This window comes from Acytostelium subglobosum (genome assembly GCF_000787575.1).
Source record: "Acytostelium subglobosum LB1 DNA, scaffold: scaffold1, whole genome shotgun sequence".
In the NCBI taxonomy this organism is placed as follows: Eukaryota; Evosea; class Eumycetozoa; order Acytosteliales; family Acytosteliaceae; genus Acytostelium; species Acytostelium subglobosum.
Genome location: NW_012236531.1, coordinates 576435 through 591792, shown reverse-complemented (window position 1 = coordinate 591792; position 15358 = coordinate 576435). Strand labels below are relative to the sequence as shown.

Here is a 15358-nt window from a genome sequence, read left to right as displayed (position 1 = left end):
CATGCAGATCATCTACCACATCCAAAGGTGATACCAAGCTCAGTGACAGAGCTCACACTGGCCAAGTCCACCGGCAGACCTGATCCAATACCCGACTCAATCAAACATCTTCACCTGGTAGTAAGATGTATCCAAAAGAAAACTATAACTTATTGTCGTGACTACCTTTATAACATGATCAATTCAAAATGCTATCCACTTGAGAGATTGAACACCTTCACGATATCCTTCACAGAGAACACGTTATTATCAATCAAGAATATCCAACTCAGATTGTTAGATGATCGAAAGCATTTCCTGATCTTCTCCAGTCAGACATCAGGTGGAATAATACCAATCCAACCTCGGTCGTTCTAAAATCCCATTGATATCTTCCCCAATCTAAAATAAACTGGTGCGCTGCAATGTGATTGATTGATTGATTGGATTGAGGTGTGTCTTGATTGTTTGTTTAATAATAATACCAGTAGCTTGATGATACCAGCAGGCGCAAGTAAACGTCTTATCTTATCTCTTCTTCCTTTGGACATCCCTGACCTCTGGAAGCTTCAATGGTGCACGCAGCTTATAGTCTCTGTACTGACCATTCCTTGCCACGACACATCCAACTCTGTTGAAATGCTTCTCAAGCCTATGAAGGTGGAATAATAGTCAGTATGATTGAGTTTGTTGTTGTTGGGTAAGGAGTGAGATGGATGTAACATACTTGTAGTCTGGCATGTTGAAAGCCTCTGAAAGCAGCTGGACTGCCTCATGCTTGACTCTAAAGTCTTCCAGATGCAGAATAAGGATGACTGCATAGTTTAGCAACTTTGAAATATGATCATTGCTCATCTTGCTCTTACTGTTGGTTGATTGATTGATTGATTGATTGAATGATTGAGTCAGTCAATTACCTGGATTGTTGTCCAACAATCATTTGGAACACTTACACTTGGTCATATTGTTGAGTAAAGGTCTGGCACAAGTACTTGGCCACGAATGGATGTACTCTGTTCTTTCTCAAAGTCTCCTCCATCAGCGTGACTCTTGAACTCTCCAAACCCTTCATACTATATTGATTGGATTTTGGATTGATTGTTAGACATGCAATATCCAGCTCCATTCCAATGGAACTACCAATGATGTGATGTTACTTACATTGTAATGTAATAGATATAAGTGAGAATCCTGCTCTCATGTTCGATATCGTCTTGATCTCTGTCACCACCTGCAACCAGCTCATCATCATCATTCCTCTTGTACGTGTACAACATGTGTGGCAGTCTATTCTTGATGTACTTGGGCATGTCTTCTGGTGCCTTCTCTGGAGCCTTTGCCAGACCAATAAAGTATTGTGGATTGATTGCAAAGTAGACGTCCTGTGGCATGACTGTTGTATGTGTAAGGAACTCGCGAGTGAGTGATGTGGACATGTATGAGTGAGCTCGAGAATGAACAATGACTTACGCTCTTCGATTGGGTAGATCTCCTTTGGTACGTCTGTCTCCTTGTTGTGTGGCGGCAGATCCTCGTCTCTGGCGGCAGCATCGACGTTGGCTCTCTTGTTGGTGACGCTCTCGGCGGCAGCTTTGGTCTTCTCGTTGCTCAGCGTGCCGACATCGCCAGTCTCGATCTTGTGAATGATCTTCTTTGACAACTTGCTTCCAAAACTAGTGGAGAGCATCTTTGTCCTATCCATGTATGACAACTCGTCAAAGTTCTCCTTCGCACGCATCTCATAACCAATGATCGATTGCTGTATCTGACAAACATCCTTAATTGGTATCAATTCAATCATGCCAGTCCTGTCATTGTACCTTCCAATAGCCAATCTACAAGCAGCAGTATGTTAGTCACTCTTGCTCAATCAAGTCAATCAATAACATCTCAACTCGAGTTGAGACATACTGTTGTAGATCACTTTGTTCGGTACGAGTTGGTTCGGATTCGTATTCGACCATTGATGAGTTGGAGAGTAGGACACGTTGTTTCTTGTGCTTGTTGGTCAATGATTTGAAGCTTGTGTCTTCATCGTTGAGGAAGCTGAGTGGAGGTGGTCCACAACGAAAGTTGGCTATACAAGGTGAGCATTCACCAACTTTGTCCACAACCTTGAATGATATCTGTGCGCTTCTCTTTGTCGACATCACTTATATATCTCTTTCTCTTTCTCTCTCTTTATCTGTACACGTGTTGCGTGAATAATGTAAAGTGAATAATGATTCTTCAATTCAAAGTTTGATTCGTTCGTGTTGAAAGTCGAACTTTTGTCGTTTTTTCAATTTATTGAAGAAGTGCGTGAGGGCAAGGGTTGAGGGCAAGGGCAAGGGCAAGGGTTGTACTGTCCAGTCTTGTCAAGTCGGAATGGGAATGATTGGTCCTCCGTCAAAGTCTGTTACAACAGCCCAGTAGCTGACACCTGTTACCAACAAAGATAGTAGGAGAATGATGAAGATACTGAGTGTGCTGGGTAGGTAGTAGCCTCGTAATAGATAATAGGTGACATAGTAGTTCTTTAGTAAACCCCAAAGAACACATACAATGCCAGTGCCAAAGAATACCAATGACGTGACAAATGTGATTGAGTTCTGTGATGTGACCATCTTGGAACCGACTCCAATTCCAAATGTCATCAAAGATAAGCCGGTACGGATCCAAGATGCCAGTAGTCTGTCGGCTGCATTCATATCCTCTGGTGTATATAATGGCGGCGAGGGTAATGGTGACGTTGTGGCGGCGATGGGAGGCGATGCAGCGGGAGCAGCAGGTGTCTTCATTGACATCATCTCAGGCGATGTTGCTCTTCCAACAGATGATGTAAGGCTTGATTTTAATGAAGCGTTGCCACGATCTTCTTTGATTGTCTCGGCAATCTGTCTCTCCACAGGATCATGTAGGTTGAATAGTTCGGCCAAGTCTCCTTCATTCAATTGTAATATTAGAGTGTTGTAGAGATGGTCCAACTCCTCTTCATTCATGTGATGAGTCAACACTTCATCAGCAATCAATACATCATCTTGGTGTTCAATCTGTGTATGTCTAACATCCTCTTCATCACCAATTATATCATCATTATTATCATCGTTATTATCATCATTGTTGTTGGCTACATGTTGTGATGTAGGACTTGATACAAACAATCCATCATTTCTACTTCTTGAAGATGTTGTTGTACTTTTACTCTTTCTCAATGACATTCATTTATGTTTACTCTGTATCTGTATCTGTATTTAAAGTAATGTGTTGTGAGTGTTCAACAAACAAGTGAGTAAGGGTAAGGGTTGGGGTTGGGGTTAGGAATAGGGCAAGGGCAAGGGTAATCGTAAGGGCAAGGGCGAGGGCAAGGTCCATGATAAGTGCAACATCAAAGTTAGAATGGAGTTGTACTTTATCTTAACTTAGTTCGAAAAAATATCTTTTGAACCAGATATTTAAGTAGACATTCGATCAATAAATCAATCAAAAATAGAATAAGAGTCTCTTTTGATCAATTCGACAACATTGTTGTTCTTTTTCATTCAATTGTAAACGACGTTTATAACTACAAATACAGTTAATTCTTATATACATACATATTCAATATGATGTCGGTTATTATATCATCACTATCACTTGCTTTGTTGATGGTGGTTATGTTGGCCCCGCATGCAAGCTACGCCGCTTCGCCATCAGATTGGTCATCCAGAGTAATATACCAACTTCTTACAGATCGTTTTGCATTGCCAAACAATCAAACTACTCCATGCCCAGATATCAGCACATATTGTGGCGGTACCTTTACTGGTATCGAACAACACCTCGACTATATCCAAGGCATGGGCTTTGATGCCATCTGGATATCTCCCGTCGTCACCAACACTCCTGTATGTACATCAATCACTTCACAGTCCACCTAGTGATGGCACGGCTACTGACCCATCCTACCAACTCACTATATCATTCAATCGATCGATCAATCAATCAATCGATCAATCACTGGAATCATCCCAATCACTCATTCATCAAACTGGTAAAGGGCGGATACCATGGATACTGGCAACAAGATATCTATTCGATCAATTCGTACTTTGGCTCGAGTGATGACTTGCTCAACTTGATCAAGGCTTGTCACTCGCGTGGCATTTGGGTGATGCTTGATGTGGTGGCCAATCACGTCGGCCCCGTCAACTACAACTACAGCTCGATCGTTCCATTCAATCAGGCGTCGCACTATCACAGCTGCAGTGACTGTCCCTCCGACTGCTCGATCGACGACTTTAACGATCAGTCAGAGGTCGAGATCTGCCGTCTGTCTGGTCTGCCCGACCTCGACCAGAACAACACATTCGTTCGTCAATCACTCCTCAACTGGATCCACAACATCACCGCCTTCTACGGATTTGACGGCATCCGCGTGGACACCGTGCCCGAGGTGGAGCCCGACTTTTGGACACAGTACAACGCCGCGGCAGGCATGTACGCCGTGGGAGAGGTGTACAATGGCGACGTGGGCTACGTCGCGTCCTACCAGGAGGTGCTGGACGGCCTGCTAAGCTACCCGCTCTTCTTCACCCTTCGCGACGTATTCGCCTCGCAACAGTCCATGTTTGGGCTGCAGTCGATGCTGCAGGACTACGCCTCGTCGTTCAAGAACGTCGCGTATCTTGGCACGTTCATCGACAACCACGACCAGGTGCGCTTCCTCAACCAGCAGCCCGACCTGGCGCTGTACCGCAACGCCATTACATACGTGCTGACGGGCGTTGGCATCCCAATCATCTACTATGGCACTGAGCAAGAGTTCAATGGCGCAGCGGATCCAGACAACCGCGAGCCACTGTGGCCCACACAGTTTGACACTACAGTTCCAATGTACCAGTTCATCAAGACGATCAATGCCTATGTCAAGCAAACTGCACTGAGCCAGTATGATCAGGTACAACGCTATGCCGACGACTCATTCTACGCATATACACGTGGCAACACATTCATCGCGCTAACCAACGGAGGATCGGACCAAGGTCAGATTGAGCGAACCATCACCTACCAAGACTATCCAGATGGAACCATTCTTTGTAATCTGTATGTATCATCCATTCAATCCCTTCACTCAATCAAACGATCAATCAATCATGGAATCATTCCACTTACACACACAAACACAAACATATTACTAGGTTCTGGCCAACTGAAGACTGCATCAAGGTTGCTAATGGTCAATTCACTGTATATCTAGATGATGGCGAGTCCAAGATTTATTACCCAAGTACATCATCATTCTAAAGTTGATGATGATGATTCATAAATGTACACTTTATCCATTCACCCAAACAATCCACCAATCTCAATCCAGACACTTGGTCCTCTGTCTAAAGTTGGTTGACCACCCATACGTCGATCCAGAACTTATATTTTATTATTATTTTTTTATATTTTTTAATTAATATTTATAGTAATACAACGAATAAGTATTATTTATCTCTTTATAATACCAACAATCCCAAGATGATAGTGGTAGACCAAGAAGTAAAGTCACAGAAGTACGCTTGCCACCTCAACATCTACAAGACAGCACTTCCTCCCATTCTAGCCAAGCGCATACTAGACAATGAACAATGCTTTGGAAGAACAGCCGAGGAAAAGGCGAAGAGTAAGTCAGTTTCAGAAGCAATCAAATAACTCAATAGTGGTGGAGACACCAACCTTCCAGGCTTCTCCCAATGTTTCATTTGTCTTGATCAAAATGGAGACAGATGGGAGTCATGCCCATACTTCTTCAGAGCAATGGCCAACCTACAAGATATTGAGTCTTTCAAACTTCCGCGCCCTAGCTTTATAGTCGTTGAAGACATGGCCTCCGGACTCCAGAACCTACTCAAAAGACGACTCGAAGGAATGTCTTTCTACTCCATCCCCATCCACTTTGACCAACTCCTTCAACTATCATCGTACATTGTCACTTTTTGCAATGAACCTGAAACTTTGGTCAACTTGAATGCACCTCCTCGACACTGGTTGGTTGATTCATCAATGGCTCGCTTCCTGCTTCAGGCGATTGAAGAGGACTACATCCGACCAATTGATTTCACTTACGACGACATTGTAATGATCATTGCCAACAGCCTCTTTATGACTACATCAAAAGTCTACCGAGCCCACCCATACTACATATCGACTCCTCCTGTTTCCAATGACATGGCCACTCAAAGGAAACGTTGTGCCCTCTAGTAGTGTTGACTCACTCAATCATACCATCAATCAATCAACCAACCAATCCCAAATTGGCCCTCAAAGATGGTTGGGAGGGAGAGCCATCATATACCCTTAAACCAGGATTGGCTGAATTTGGACCCAGGATCAAACATGCCAAGACCCCAGGAGAGGTGCAATTTTTGCGCGTTTAAAGTTAAGATGGTGCAAACACGTGTTGTGGACGAATCAAACAGACGAGTCCTTCTTTTCGTGTGCGAGAAGATATTTATTTGTCAAAAAAAGTTGAAAATCTATTTAAAGTTATATATTTTGCATAAGGTGGACATGGTGTTCGACTCGTCCCAAGACTTAACAATAAATGGACCACATCATCAAATAGTCGATCTATTCTTCTCTTTCTACCATTGCCCTCAACAACTCAATCAAACAATCTACTATTATCATACACACAATCATCATCACTCCATTCTATCAAAATCATTCAATCAATCAATCAGTCAATCATTTACTTGTTGTCTTGGAAAGTAAGGAATTGTAGGTACAAAGTCTCAATGTTAAGATTATCATGATTATGTTTGTTTGAATGATGGGTGCGAGGTGAAGTGAGTGAATTGAGTCTTCTTGAGGACAAATGTCAATGATGTCCAACAACCACACCCAACACAACCACACCTTGTTCCACTATTTGGAAGAAGATGGAGAAGACATGTCTTGTCGCTCACACTCACACACACACATTCGACTCACCGAGTCTGACTTCTCACTCTCTTCACTTAACCTCACTCTAATCATCATGTTCATAACATGTCACATCTAAGTTATTATTATTCTTATTAACTTACTTACTAAATGTCATAGTCCTCACTCAATCAATCATACTCATTATTTATTAAGTCTAGTAGTGGACACAACAACAGAAAGTACAACAGCAAGTTTAGTGAAGTTGAAGTAGAAGAAGTAGAGGAAGAACATATATATAGAGATAATAGATGGGAAAATCAAAAGGAGAGAATGGTCCACTGATTCAAAGTGATGGATCAGGATCTGGATCAGGGTCAGGTTATGGTTCAAATGATCCATATAGCTTTATGTACCCAGGTAAGGGTATGGTATCGTCTTTGTCATTGGAAGATGGTGGCGCAAACAGCATGCACAACGTGCTTTCCCACTCATATCGCAGTGAAGCTGGCTCGATCAATGGTGGTGGCGAAGATGAGGAGAGTCCCCTGTTTGGCACTCGAGACGAGAACATCGACATTCAAGGACCACTGCCCGAGGTCAGCAAGATCGATGGTACTCACGAGCACAAGATTGGTGAGCTGTTAGCAACAGCCATCTGTGGAAATGATGTAAGTAGTCGACGACGATGGATGTGTTCATCACGAGTCTGATCATGGCCACTGACATCAATCATTCCAATCAATCTATCAGATCACATCGAGTATATTCTATACATCGAGTCTTTGTACGGCAGCAGCTGGAATGTATGCACCATTCTCATTGCTGATAGTATGCTTTGTGCTGTACTTGTTTAGAAAGGTCTATGGAGAGGTGGGTAGCGCCCTGCCGCTCAATGGAGGAGCTTACAATGTGCTCCTCAACACAACCTCCAAACACGTGGCGTCACTGGCAGCCGCACTCACAATGATCTCGTACGTGGCGACGGCCGTCGTCAGCGCCTTCACCGCCATGAAGTACTTCGAGGGCATGGTGCCCAGCATCTCGGACAAACCATCGACCGTCGTTCTGCTGGCGGCATTCGCCGCGCTCAACCTCATCGGTATTGGCGAGTCGGCCATCGTGGCCTTTATCATCTTTGTCTTCCACATGATCACACTGCTCATGCTGGTGTTTGGCGGCTTTGGCGTGTTCTTCTACCGCCACGACTGGACCATCCTCGTCAACAACTTCCATGGCTTCACCCCGGCCAACCTGATGCCCGGCGTCAGCGAGGACAGCTGTCTGCCCGGCTCGTTCGAGTGGAACAACCACAACTTTGCCTACGACATCTTCTTTGGCTTTGGCGCCGCCATGCTCGGAGTCACAGGTTTCGAGACGTCGTCCAACTTCATCGAGCAGCAAGAGGTCGGCGTCTTCCCCAAGACCCTCAGGAACATGTGGGCCATCGTCTCGTTCTTCAACCCGCTGATTGGCCTGCTGAACCTGTGCTTCCTTTACATCTGCCAGATCGCGAGCAGCACCAACGGAGGTGTGTTGGCCACGGTAGCCAAGCAAGCGATGGGCGAGTGGTTTGGCGTTTGGATCTCCATTGACGCGTGTCTCGTGCTGTCTGGCTCGGTGATCACCAGTTATGTCGGCATCATTGGTCTGGTGCGTCGCATGGCTCTCGATCGCTGTCTGCCACAGTTCCTGCTCAAGGAGAACCCATGGCGTCGTACCAATCACTTTATCATCATCCTCTTCTTCCTCGTCTGCACCTCCCTCTTTGTTCTATCCGGCTTTGACACCACCGTTCTCGCAGGAGTCTACACAATTGCATTCCTTGGTGTAATGAGTTTGTTTGCCATCGGTAACATGTTGTTGAAGTACAAGGTAAGTCTTATATCACCTCGCCAAGCAAGGACAAGGACATGCATGACTAACACTCGCACAACATACAGAGATCAAGTTTGAGAAGAGAGATTAGATCACCATGGTTGGGAGTCATCTTTGCCTTGTGCTTCGTGCTCACAGCGTTGGTGGCCAACATTATCAATGATCCATCGACTGTTGCATACTTTGCCGTGTACTTCATTGTCACTGCATTGATCATTATGACGATGTTTGTCAGGACTAGACTGCTCAAGATGCTGCTGTACTTCTCCCAGATCATTTTGGCCAAGTTCAAGAAGCCCAGAGACAGATTCTCCAGATGGATTGGCGAGATGATCAACAGCATCAACTCACAGTCGATCGTGTTCTTTGCCTCGAAGCAGGACCCGGCCTACCTGAACAAGGCCATCCTCTACATCAGAGACAACGAGCAGACCAACTGGGTGCGCATTGTTCATTGTTACGACAGCGAGAATCCACCAACAGAGTTGACGGCCAACGTGGCCTTCCTGGACAGGATGTATCCAAAGATCAGGATCGACTTGATCACCGTCAAATCATCGTTCAATCCACAGGTGGTCGAGAAGCTGTCCACCATGCTCGATGTCCAGAAGAACTTTATGTTCATCGCCTGTCCCAAGAAGCATTTGCCACACAGCATGGGAGACTTTGGAGGAGTTCGCATGGTTACCATGTATTAACCAAACTCACCCACTCTCTCTCTCACTCTTACCTTGCGATAATAAATAAATACATTCCACTCCAACAACAATCTTGTCATCATTGTCATGGATGGAACCTTGAGCAAAGGTCCAGGCGAGTCCTCTCGCCAGCGAGCTTCATTCTGCATTTTTCCTCAGAAGTCCAAAAAGTGATCACTCGTTGACATCTGATCAAACTGATCATTTTGTTTGTTCACGATCATTAAGATACATACATATGTAATGTAATAAACATAGATATATTGAGTAGATTAGAATGCTATCAAAGATTGGAACATTCTTGAGGAAACTCATTCAGGATCAACATGTTGATAAGGACTTGAATTCAGAGTTTAAAAAGTCATTGGACACATTGAATGATGACATGTCAGATGAAGTCCAACTAGATAAGGTGTACACACGTGACTATCTATTGTCATTGGTATCACAAGTATGATTGATCATATGATTGGAATCATTCCACCACACACTAATCAATCAAACAATCCAAAGGTCCTTGGAATGAGACAACAGATTGATCCTGAGATCATTGCATCATTGGAAGTGTTGGTCAACAACTTGACATGGTACCAAGGTGGAACTACTCATCGCAAACTAACAAAGTTGGTTAAGTTTGGCATTATTTGCCCAGAGCCAAACTTGATGAAGGATGCTTGCTATTGTCTAAGCTTGGCAGTTACTGAATCACATTGGTCATACTTTGTTCTAATCAATCAAACATTCCTCAAGACTCTTTTGGAATCAGTTCAGACCCAACAAGATGAAATAGATCATCTATTCACATTGTACATCTTCCTGATGGAGTCCTACCATGACTGTCCCAATTGCTACGAGAACATCTCATTAGCATTTGGTCCCGATCGTGTAAGACAAGTATCTCCACCAATTCGAGAATGGCTAAAGGATGCTACAATGGTGTCAGAGAACAAGCAACAGGTGTTTGAGTATGTTATGATCACAGTCCGCTCCATATGTCATTGTCTTGCGAGATGTCTAACATCACTATCATCATCAGTTATATCATAATGGAAGGATATTGGACAACAATGTTGAATGACCTCCCAACATTGTTTACAATTATATTCGAGGATGAGATGATCTTGAAGGACTCGGCCAATCAGAGGGAGTTGGTCAAGATGATAATGTCTTCTGGTGCCAAGGCAGACGAAGTATTCACACTTGTCAAACCCTACCTCCTCCCATTCGAACTAGAGTACGTGGACTGTCTCCTCTTGCTCAAGAATATTCACAACATTAGCTCACTGATCGGACTGATTGGTGAATCGTTCTCCAAGGTAATCACTCACTTGGGTAATGCTAGCCATGATCAATCAAACTAACTAGAAACAACACAACAGGTATACTTGGAGGTGGAATCCAAGATTATTAATATCTGGAAATCCACAACATGGTCTTCCAACTATACACCACTTATATTACTTGATGATGTTGTACAGGCATTCCGGAATGTGGAGAATGCATCACAGGTCTTGAGACCATTGGTATGGTGCTTGGACTCACTACACCTTTTGAAACATATTGCCAAGGCCAGACCATCCAATCATACACCAAAGGCCATCAGAGGATTGATTGGACTGATGGAGACATGCCTGGAAACGTCAAGCTCAAACAATCTATACTACGCAGCAATGCTCTGTCTGGTTGATCTGCATGAAGACGAACACAGGACACTGGTGGAGGATCTGGTACATCGCTATCAAGACAAGACACAACTATTCGTTGATATTCACTACCATCGCTGTATCGACAAGCTACCAACGGTCAATGTCAACTTCCTCATAGCTTGTCACAATCACTCACTTCTGAGTGGTATAAAGCATGAACGCCTGCTTTTCAAGGTGCTCAAGCACTGTCCACGAGTGTTCAAAGTACAACAATTCATCAGTAGATGTGCCTTCTCCACCAGTATTTGGACACAATATATGGACAGCTTGTTTGCGAGACTACACAGGTACGACCACCTCTATACTCCAATTAGCTATGCAGAGGAGTACAATCTAGTACATGTGGTACTTGAACCACCCATTAAGGTAGTAATGGTGCATATAGAGGGTGGAGGTCGCATTCATCCTGTCCCGGCATTCCAACTTCTCAAGCATTTGTACAACTTCCGAGTTTATCCTTTTGTTGACAGGAAGCGGCTCTTCTCGTCAACAGACATTGGTGATATCAACCTAATCAAACAACATATATTGGACAACATTGATGTAGATCACGCAGACTATGTACAACAACAACAATTGTACACTCAATTCAAACAACAATCACTGGCCAAGCGCCAAACACACCAGGTTGATCCAACAGTCTGGCACAAACTACATCCACTCACTGTTCAACACATCATATACTTACTCGTGATGGATGACTTGCGCGCACCAATCATCCACTCACGATGGGTGGTGTCACTTGCGACCGTGTCCAAACAGTTCCACAAGGCAGTGATGACGTCTGTGTCCAAGAACCCTGTCCCCTCATTATATATCTGCTCCACACTCAAACATATTGGATCGACCTATTGTTTGTTCCAGTCCACCCCACTTCACTTGGAGGTCAGACAACTCGAGCACATACCTACCGATCTACTTCAAGAGTGCATCGATCGTCTGCAGTCATTCGTCTTCCAAATGGAAGATGGGCTGCTACAAGCATACGCCCACACTCTAACGCCTCGATATGTGGCAATTGACGCACCAAACTTGAGGCACATCAGGTTCGATTTGCAAAGGCTGAAATCAAACAATGAATATCCACTCGAATGGGAAAAGCACCTCACGCCTCTTCTCAAGCATCTGCCTGTGAACCCATCACCAATCACCATCACACAGCACAAACACCTCAGCACCAACCTCTACGAGCACTACATCAAGGACAAGACTTCACTCCAATCGATCACTTTCCTCACTGACACATTGGCCAACCCTCTTCCAGATGGCGCCGTGGCAAAGTCGACAGTCAACGTATCATTCCAACTCTGGATGGACTCGACCAAACAACCATCCAATCACAGCGGCTCTCACATTACCACTTTGAACCTTACGTTGGAGAAGGACTTGGGAACCCTGCCTCATCTTCCCCATCTCAACAAGCTGATCCTGGAAGGACATTCAAAGAAGCTCACAAGGAGTTATTGCCAGCAACTCCAGCCTCTCTACGATCGGTTGACCACACTGGTGGTAACAGCATCATTCCTACCCGACACTATGTTGATGCTGCCACTCCAGACAAACACTATACAATCACTACATTTGGTGTTCACCAACGTTGACCTGGTGGCAAGATCAGAACTCAATCAGACTCTAAAGACTCATGTGAACACATTGATGGAGCTACTCAAGAAACCAATGTATAGCAGGCTTAGCCTGCTTACTATGAGACTAGACCACCAGTACAAAGGAGTCCAACCACTCAATCAACAGACAATGGCAGCATTATTGTATCCATACTTCAAGCCAGATGTCAGTGACCTATATTCATACTATCGCATTCCATTCCTTTGATGTAGAGTGATTGATTGATTGATTGACTTGATCGTGAACCAATAAAGTCGGTATTTCCTGTCATGATTGATTCGTTGTAAAATGAAATGAGTGAGTGACCATCCTGGAAGAATAAAATTATTTTCCCTTTACAATTTATATTAAAATATAATTGGCTATTTATATATTTAAGGTAATTAATAATACTTGACAATCATAATTTATCTAACTAATAATGAGAGGATATATTTTATTAATAATAGTCTTGATTGCCTTAACTATATCTGCTGAGGAGATTGACAAGTAAGTATTTTTGAATTATTTGTAATTATATTCAAACTAAATAGTAATGTTTAAAAATAAGTAATGAAAGAAGTGGAACAGATACTGAAGATGTTTCAAACTTGTTGAGGAAGAAACAAGAATTAAATCAAGATAAAGGTCCTGTTATTACAACTGCCCAAGCACCTGATATCCCCCAACAAGAACAAGTCAGTTCTAGGTCCAATCAATTGAAAATGGATACGGAGGAGAAATAGCAATACATCTATCAAATAGCCGAAACCACGATAACACCAAGATCATAGATAGGTTCCAAAGACCTCAATAAATCAATCAATCAACCATTCACCAATACACTGCAGACCATAGATTATTTCTACAAATAAGGAGAGACGACGTCTTGTTCGATGTGATTGATTAATGCCATCCATTGATATTACAATGGACAAGTGTCATATGTGTATATTGTGAATGATCATCACTTCTTCATTGGACTGACGGTTGTCGATGGGTTTGGTTCGATGTTGTAATCATTCAATAGTTTTCTGAATGCCTCTTGGATCTTGATACTCTATATTATCGATTGATTGATTGATTGAGTTAGTATGATTTGATTGTGTTTGATTGATTGATTGATGAATGCCAAAGTCACCATGATCATACCTTCTCCTTGTTCCTTGTGAATATTCTTATCCGCTTCTCTTGGAACTCTCTTGGGATCATCAGTGAGATATGCTCGGGTCCAACCTTGATCTTGGCTGTTTGTATTATGAATGAATAGTAATAGGTCAGTACTGTACAATGCAGTGTGCATGGGATCAAACTGATCGAATGGATACATACCAGAGTTATCATATCTAGTATAGAATGATGTATGTTGTACTGGATCAGCATCCTTGAGACCATAGTTCAACTTTAGGTTGTCGACGATGATGTCCTCCGGAACGATTCCAGATCCAATGTTGGCAATTTTCTCTGCAGTGATCTCCAGATGATTGTCATTGAGCAGTATGACCTCGTCCACAAACTTATATATGTTCCTCGTCCTTATGTTCTTGATGATCCTTCTCGACTCCTCCAGCTCCTTCTCCTTTGAGTACTCGATCCTGTTTAGCAGACAATCGGTCAGTGTGATGAACTCCTTGGGATCATCAAGCTGCTCCGATATCTTGAGGTAGGGGTCGGCCTTCATGAAGGCGTCGGAGATCATGAACTCGATGGCCTTGCCCACCTTGTGGCTGTACACCAGCTTGTGTAGACTGTAGCGTGTGTGGAACAACTCGTATAGGTTGTACACCTCCTTGCTGCAGTAGCATATCTCATTGTCAATCACTCGACTGAACTCGATCAGTCGTGTGAAGTCGCAGACGATCGCACGACCAAGATAGTATGAGTCTCTGGCCAAGTAATCAAACTTGTCCACATCGATGCTGTTCCTGTCGTTTGCCACAATGTCATAGATGAACCTTCTGTTGCTTCGTCCATGCAGTGCCTCGCCGGTGATCAATGACTCAATCAGCTTGATATCATCTGTGCTATAGTCCAATCCCTTGTCATCAATCAGATAGTTTAACATCTTGATTGACATGTCTTCGTGATGGAAGGACTTTCTGTGATGATTGTTAGTCGGAATGATTCCATGTTGTACATTGTGTGTGATTGACGGTGACATTACCCTGCCTCTGTTCTATGAGCCCAGGACTCGAATGCATGTGAGAATGGACCATGTCCAAGGTCATGACAGAGACCTGCTATTCTGATGCACTTTTGCTCTTGCTCTGTGATCTCCAGCTCGGGCTGGTTGGTCTTGAGTCGATCGATGTAGTAGCCAGCCAGATGACTGACACCCAGTGAGTGCTCGAACCTGTGATGGCTGGCACAGGGGAATACAAACGATGTGGTTCCGACCTGTTTCAAATCGCGCAGTCTCTGCACTTGGACCGAGTCGACAAAGTCCTGTATATAAATTGGTATCTCCATGTGATCATGCACCACATCCTTGATGATCTTTGGTACCATTGGTTTGTCCAACGCTGTGTTTGATGATGATCTCGTGAGCACACCATTACCAATACCAGTACCAGTTGTTACATTTCCATTTGTACCATTCAATCCACTACCATATATTGA

At 43.6% G+C, this 15358-nt stretch overlaps 7 protein-coding genes across 7 annotated transcripts; 4 read left to right on the top strand and 3 right to left on the bottom strand.

The window, feature by feature from the left end:
- Positions 1-507: 507 nt before the first annotated feature.
- Positions 508-2129, bottom strand: SAMD00019534_002440 (hypothetical protein; the record flags this gene model as incomplete). Its single annotated transcript, XM_012903677.1, has 6 exons — positions 508-631; positions 707-844; positions 933-1052; positions 1141-1372; positions 1450-1814; positions 1891-2129. The coding sequence occupies 6 exons, from the start codon at positions 2127-2129 to the stop codon at positions 508-510; spliced, it is 1218 nt and encodes a 405-aa protein (XP_012759131.1).
- A 207-nt stretch (positions 2130-2336) lies between these two features.
- SAMD00019534_002430 (hypothetical protein) lies at positions 2337-2960 on the bottom strand (the record flags this gene model as incomplete). Its single annotated transcript, XM_012903676.1, has 1 exon — positions 2337-2960. The coding sequence occupies one exon, from the start codon at positions 2958-2960 to the stop codon at positions 2337-2339; it is 624 nt and encodes a 207-aa protein (XP_012759130.1).
- Positions 2961-3596: 636 nt separating this feature from the next.
- SAMD00019534_002420 (hypothetical protein) lies at positions 3597-5238 on the top strand (the record flags this gene model as incomplete). Its single annotated transcript, XM_012903675.1, has 3 exons — positions 3597-3845; positions 3998-5043; positions 5139-5238. Coding segments are annotated over 3 exons (1395 nt in total), but the record flags the coding sequence as incomplete, so codon positions are not given.
- Positions 5239-5466: 228 nt separating this feature from the next.
- SAMD00019534_002410 (hypothetical protein) lies at positions 5467-6189 on the top strand (the record flags this gene model as incomplete). The annotated part of the gene is made up of 2 exons (XM_012903674.1): positions 5467-5611; positions 5711-6189. The coding sequence occupies 2 exons, from the start codon at positions 5467-5469 to the stop codon at positions 6187-6189; spliced, it is 624 nt and encodes a 207-aa protein (XP_012759128.1).
- Positions 6190-7163: 974 nt separating this feature from the next.
- SAMD00019534_002400 (hypothetical protein) lies at positions 7164-9428 on the top strand (the record flags this gene model as incomplete). The annotated part of the gene is made up of 3 exons (XM_012903673.1): positions 7164-7523; positions 7606-8727; positions 8796-9428. 3 exons carry the CDS (start codon positions 7164-7166, stop codon positions 9426-9428), a joined length of 2115 nt encoding a protein of 704 aa, XP_012759127.1.
- Positions 9429-9705: 277 nt separating this feature from the next.
- Positions 9706-12967, top strand: SAMD00019534_002390 (hypothetical protein; the record flags this gene model as incomplete). Its single annotated transcript, XM_012903672.1, has 4 exons — positions 9706-9879; positions 9942-10393; positions 10465-10744; positions 10808-12967. 4 exons carry the CDS (start codon positions 9706-9708, stop codon positions 12965-12967), a joined length of 3066 nt encoding a protein of 1021 aa, XP_012759126.1.
- Positions 12968-13706: 739 nt separating this feature from the next.
- Positions 13707-15247, bottom strand: SAMD00019534_002380 (hypothetical protein; the record flags this gene model as incomplete). The annotated part of the gene is made up of 4 exons (XM_012903671.1): positions 13707-13799; positions 13892-13986; positions 14072-14838; positions 14904-15247. 4 exons carry the CDS (start codon positions 15245-15247, stop codon positions 13707-13709), a joined length of 1299 nt encoding a protein of 432 aa, XP_012759125.1.
- Positions 15248-15358: the final 111 nt, after the last annotated feature.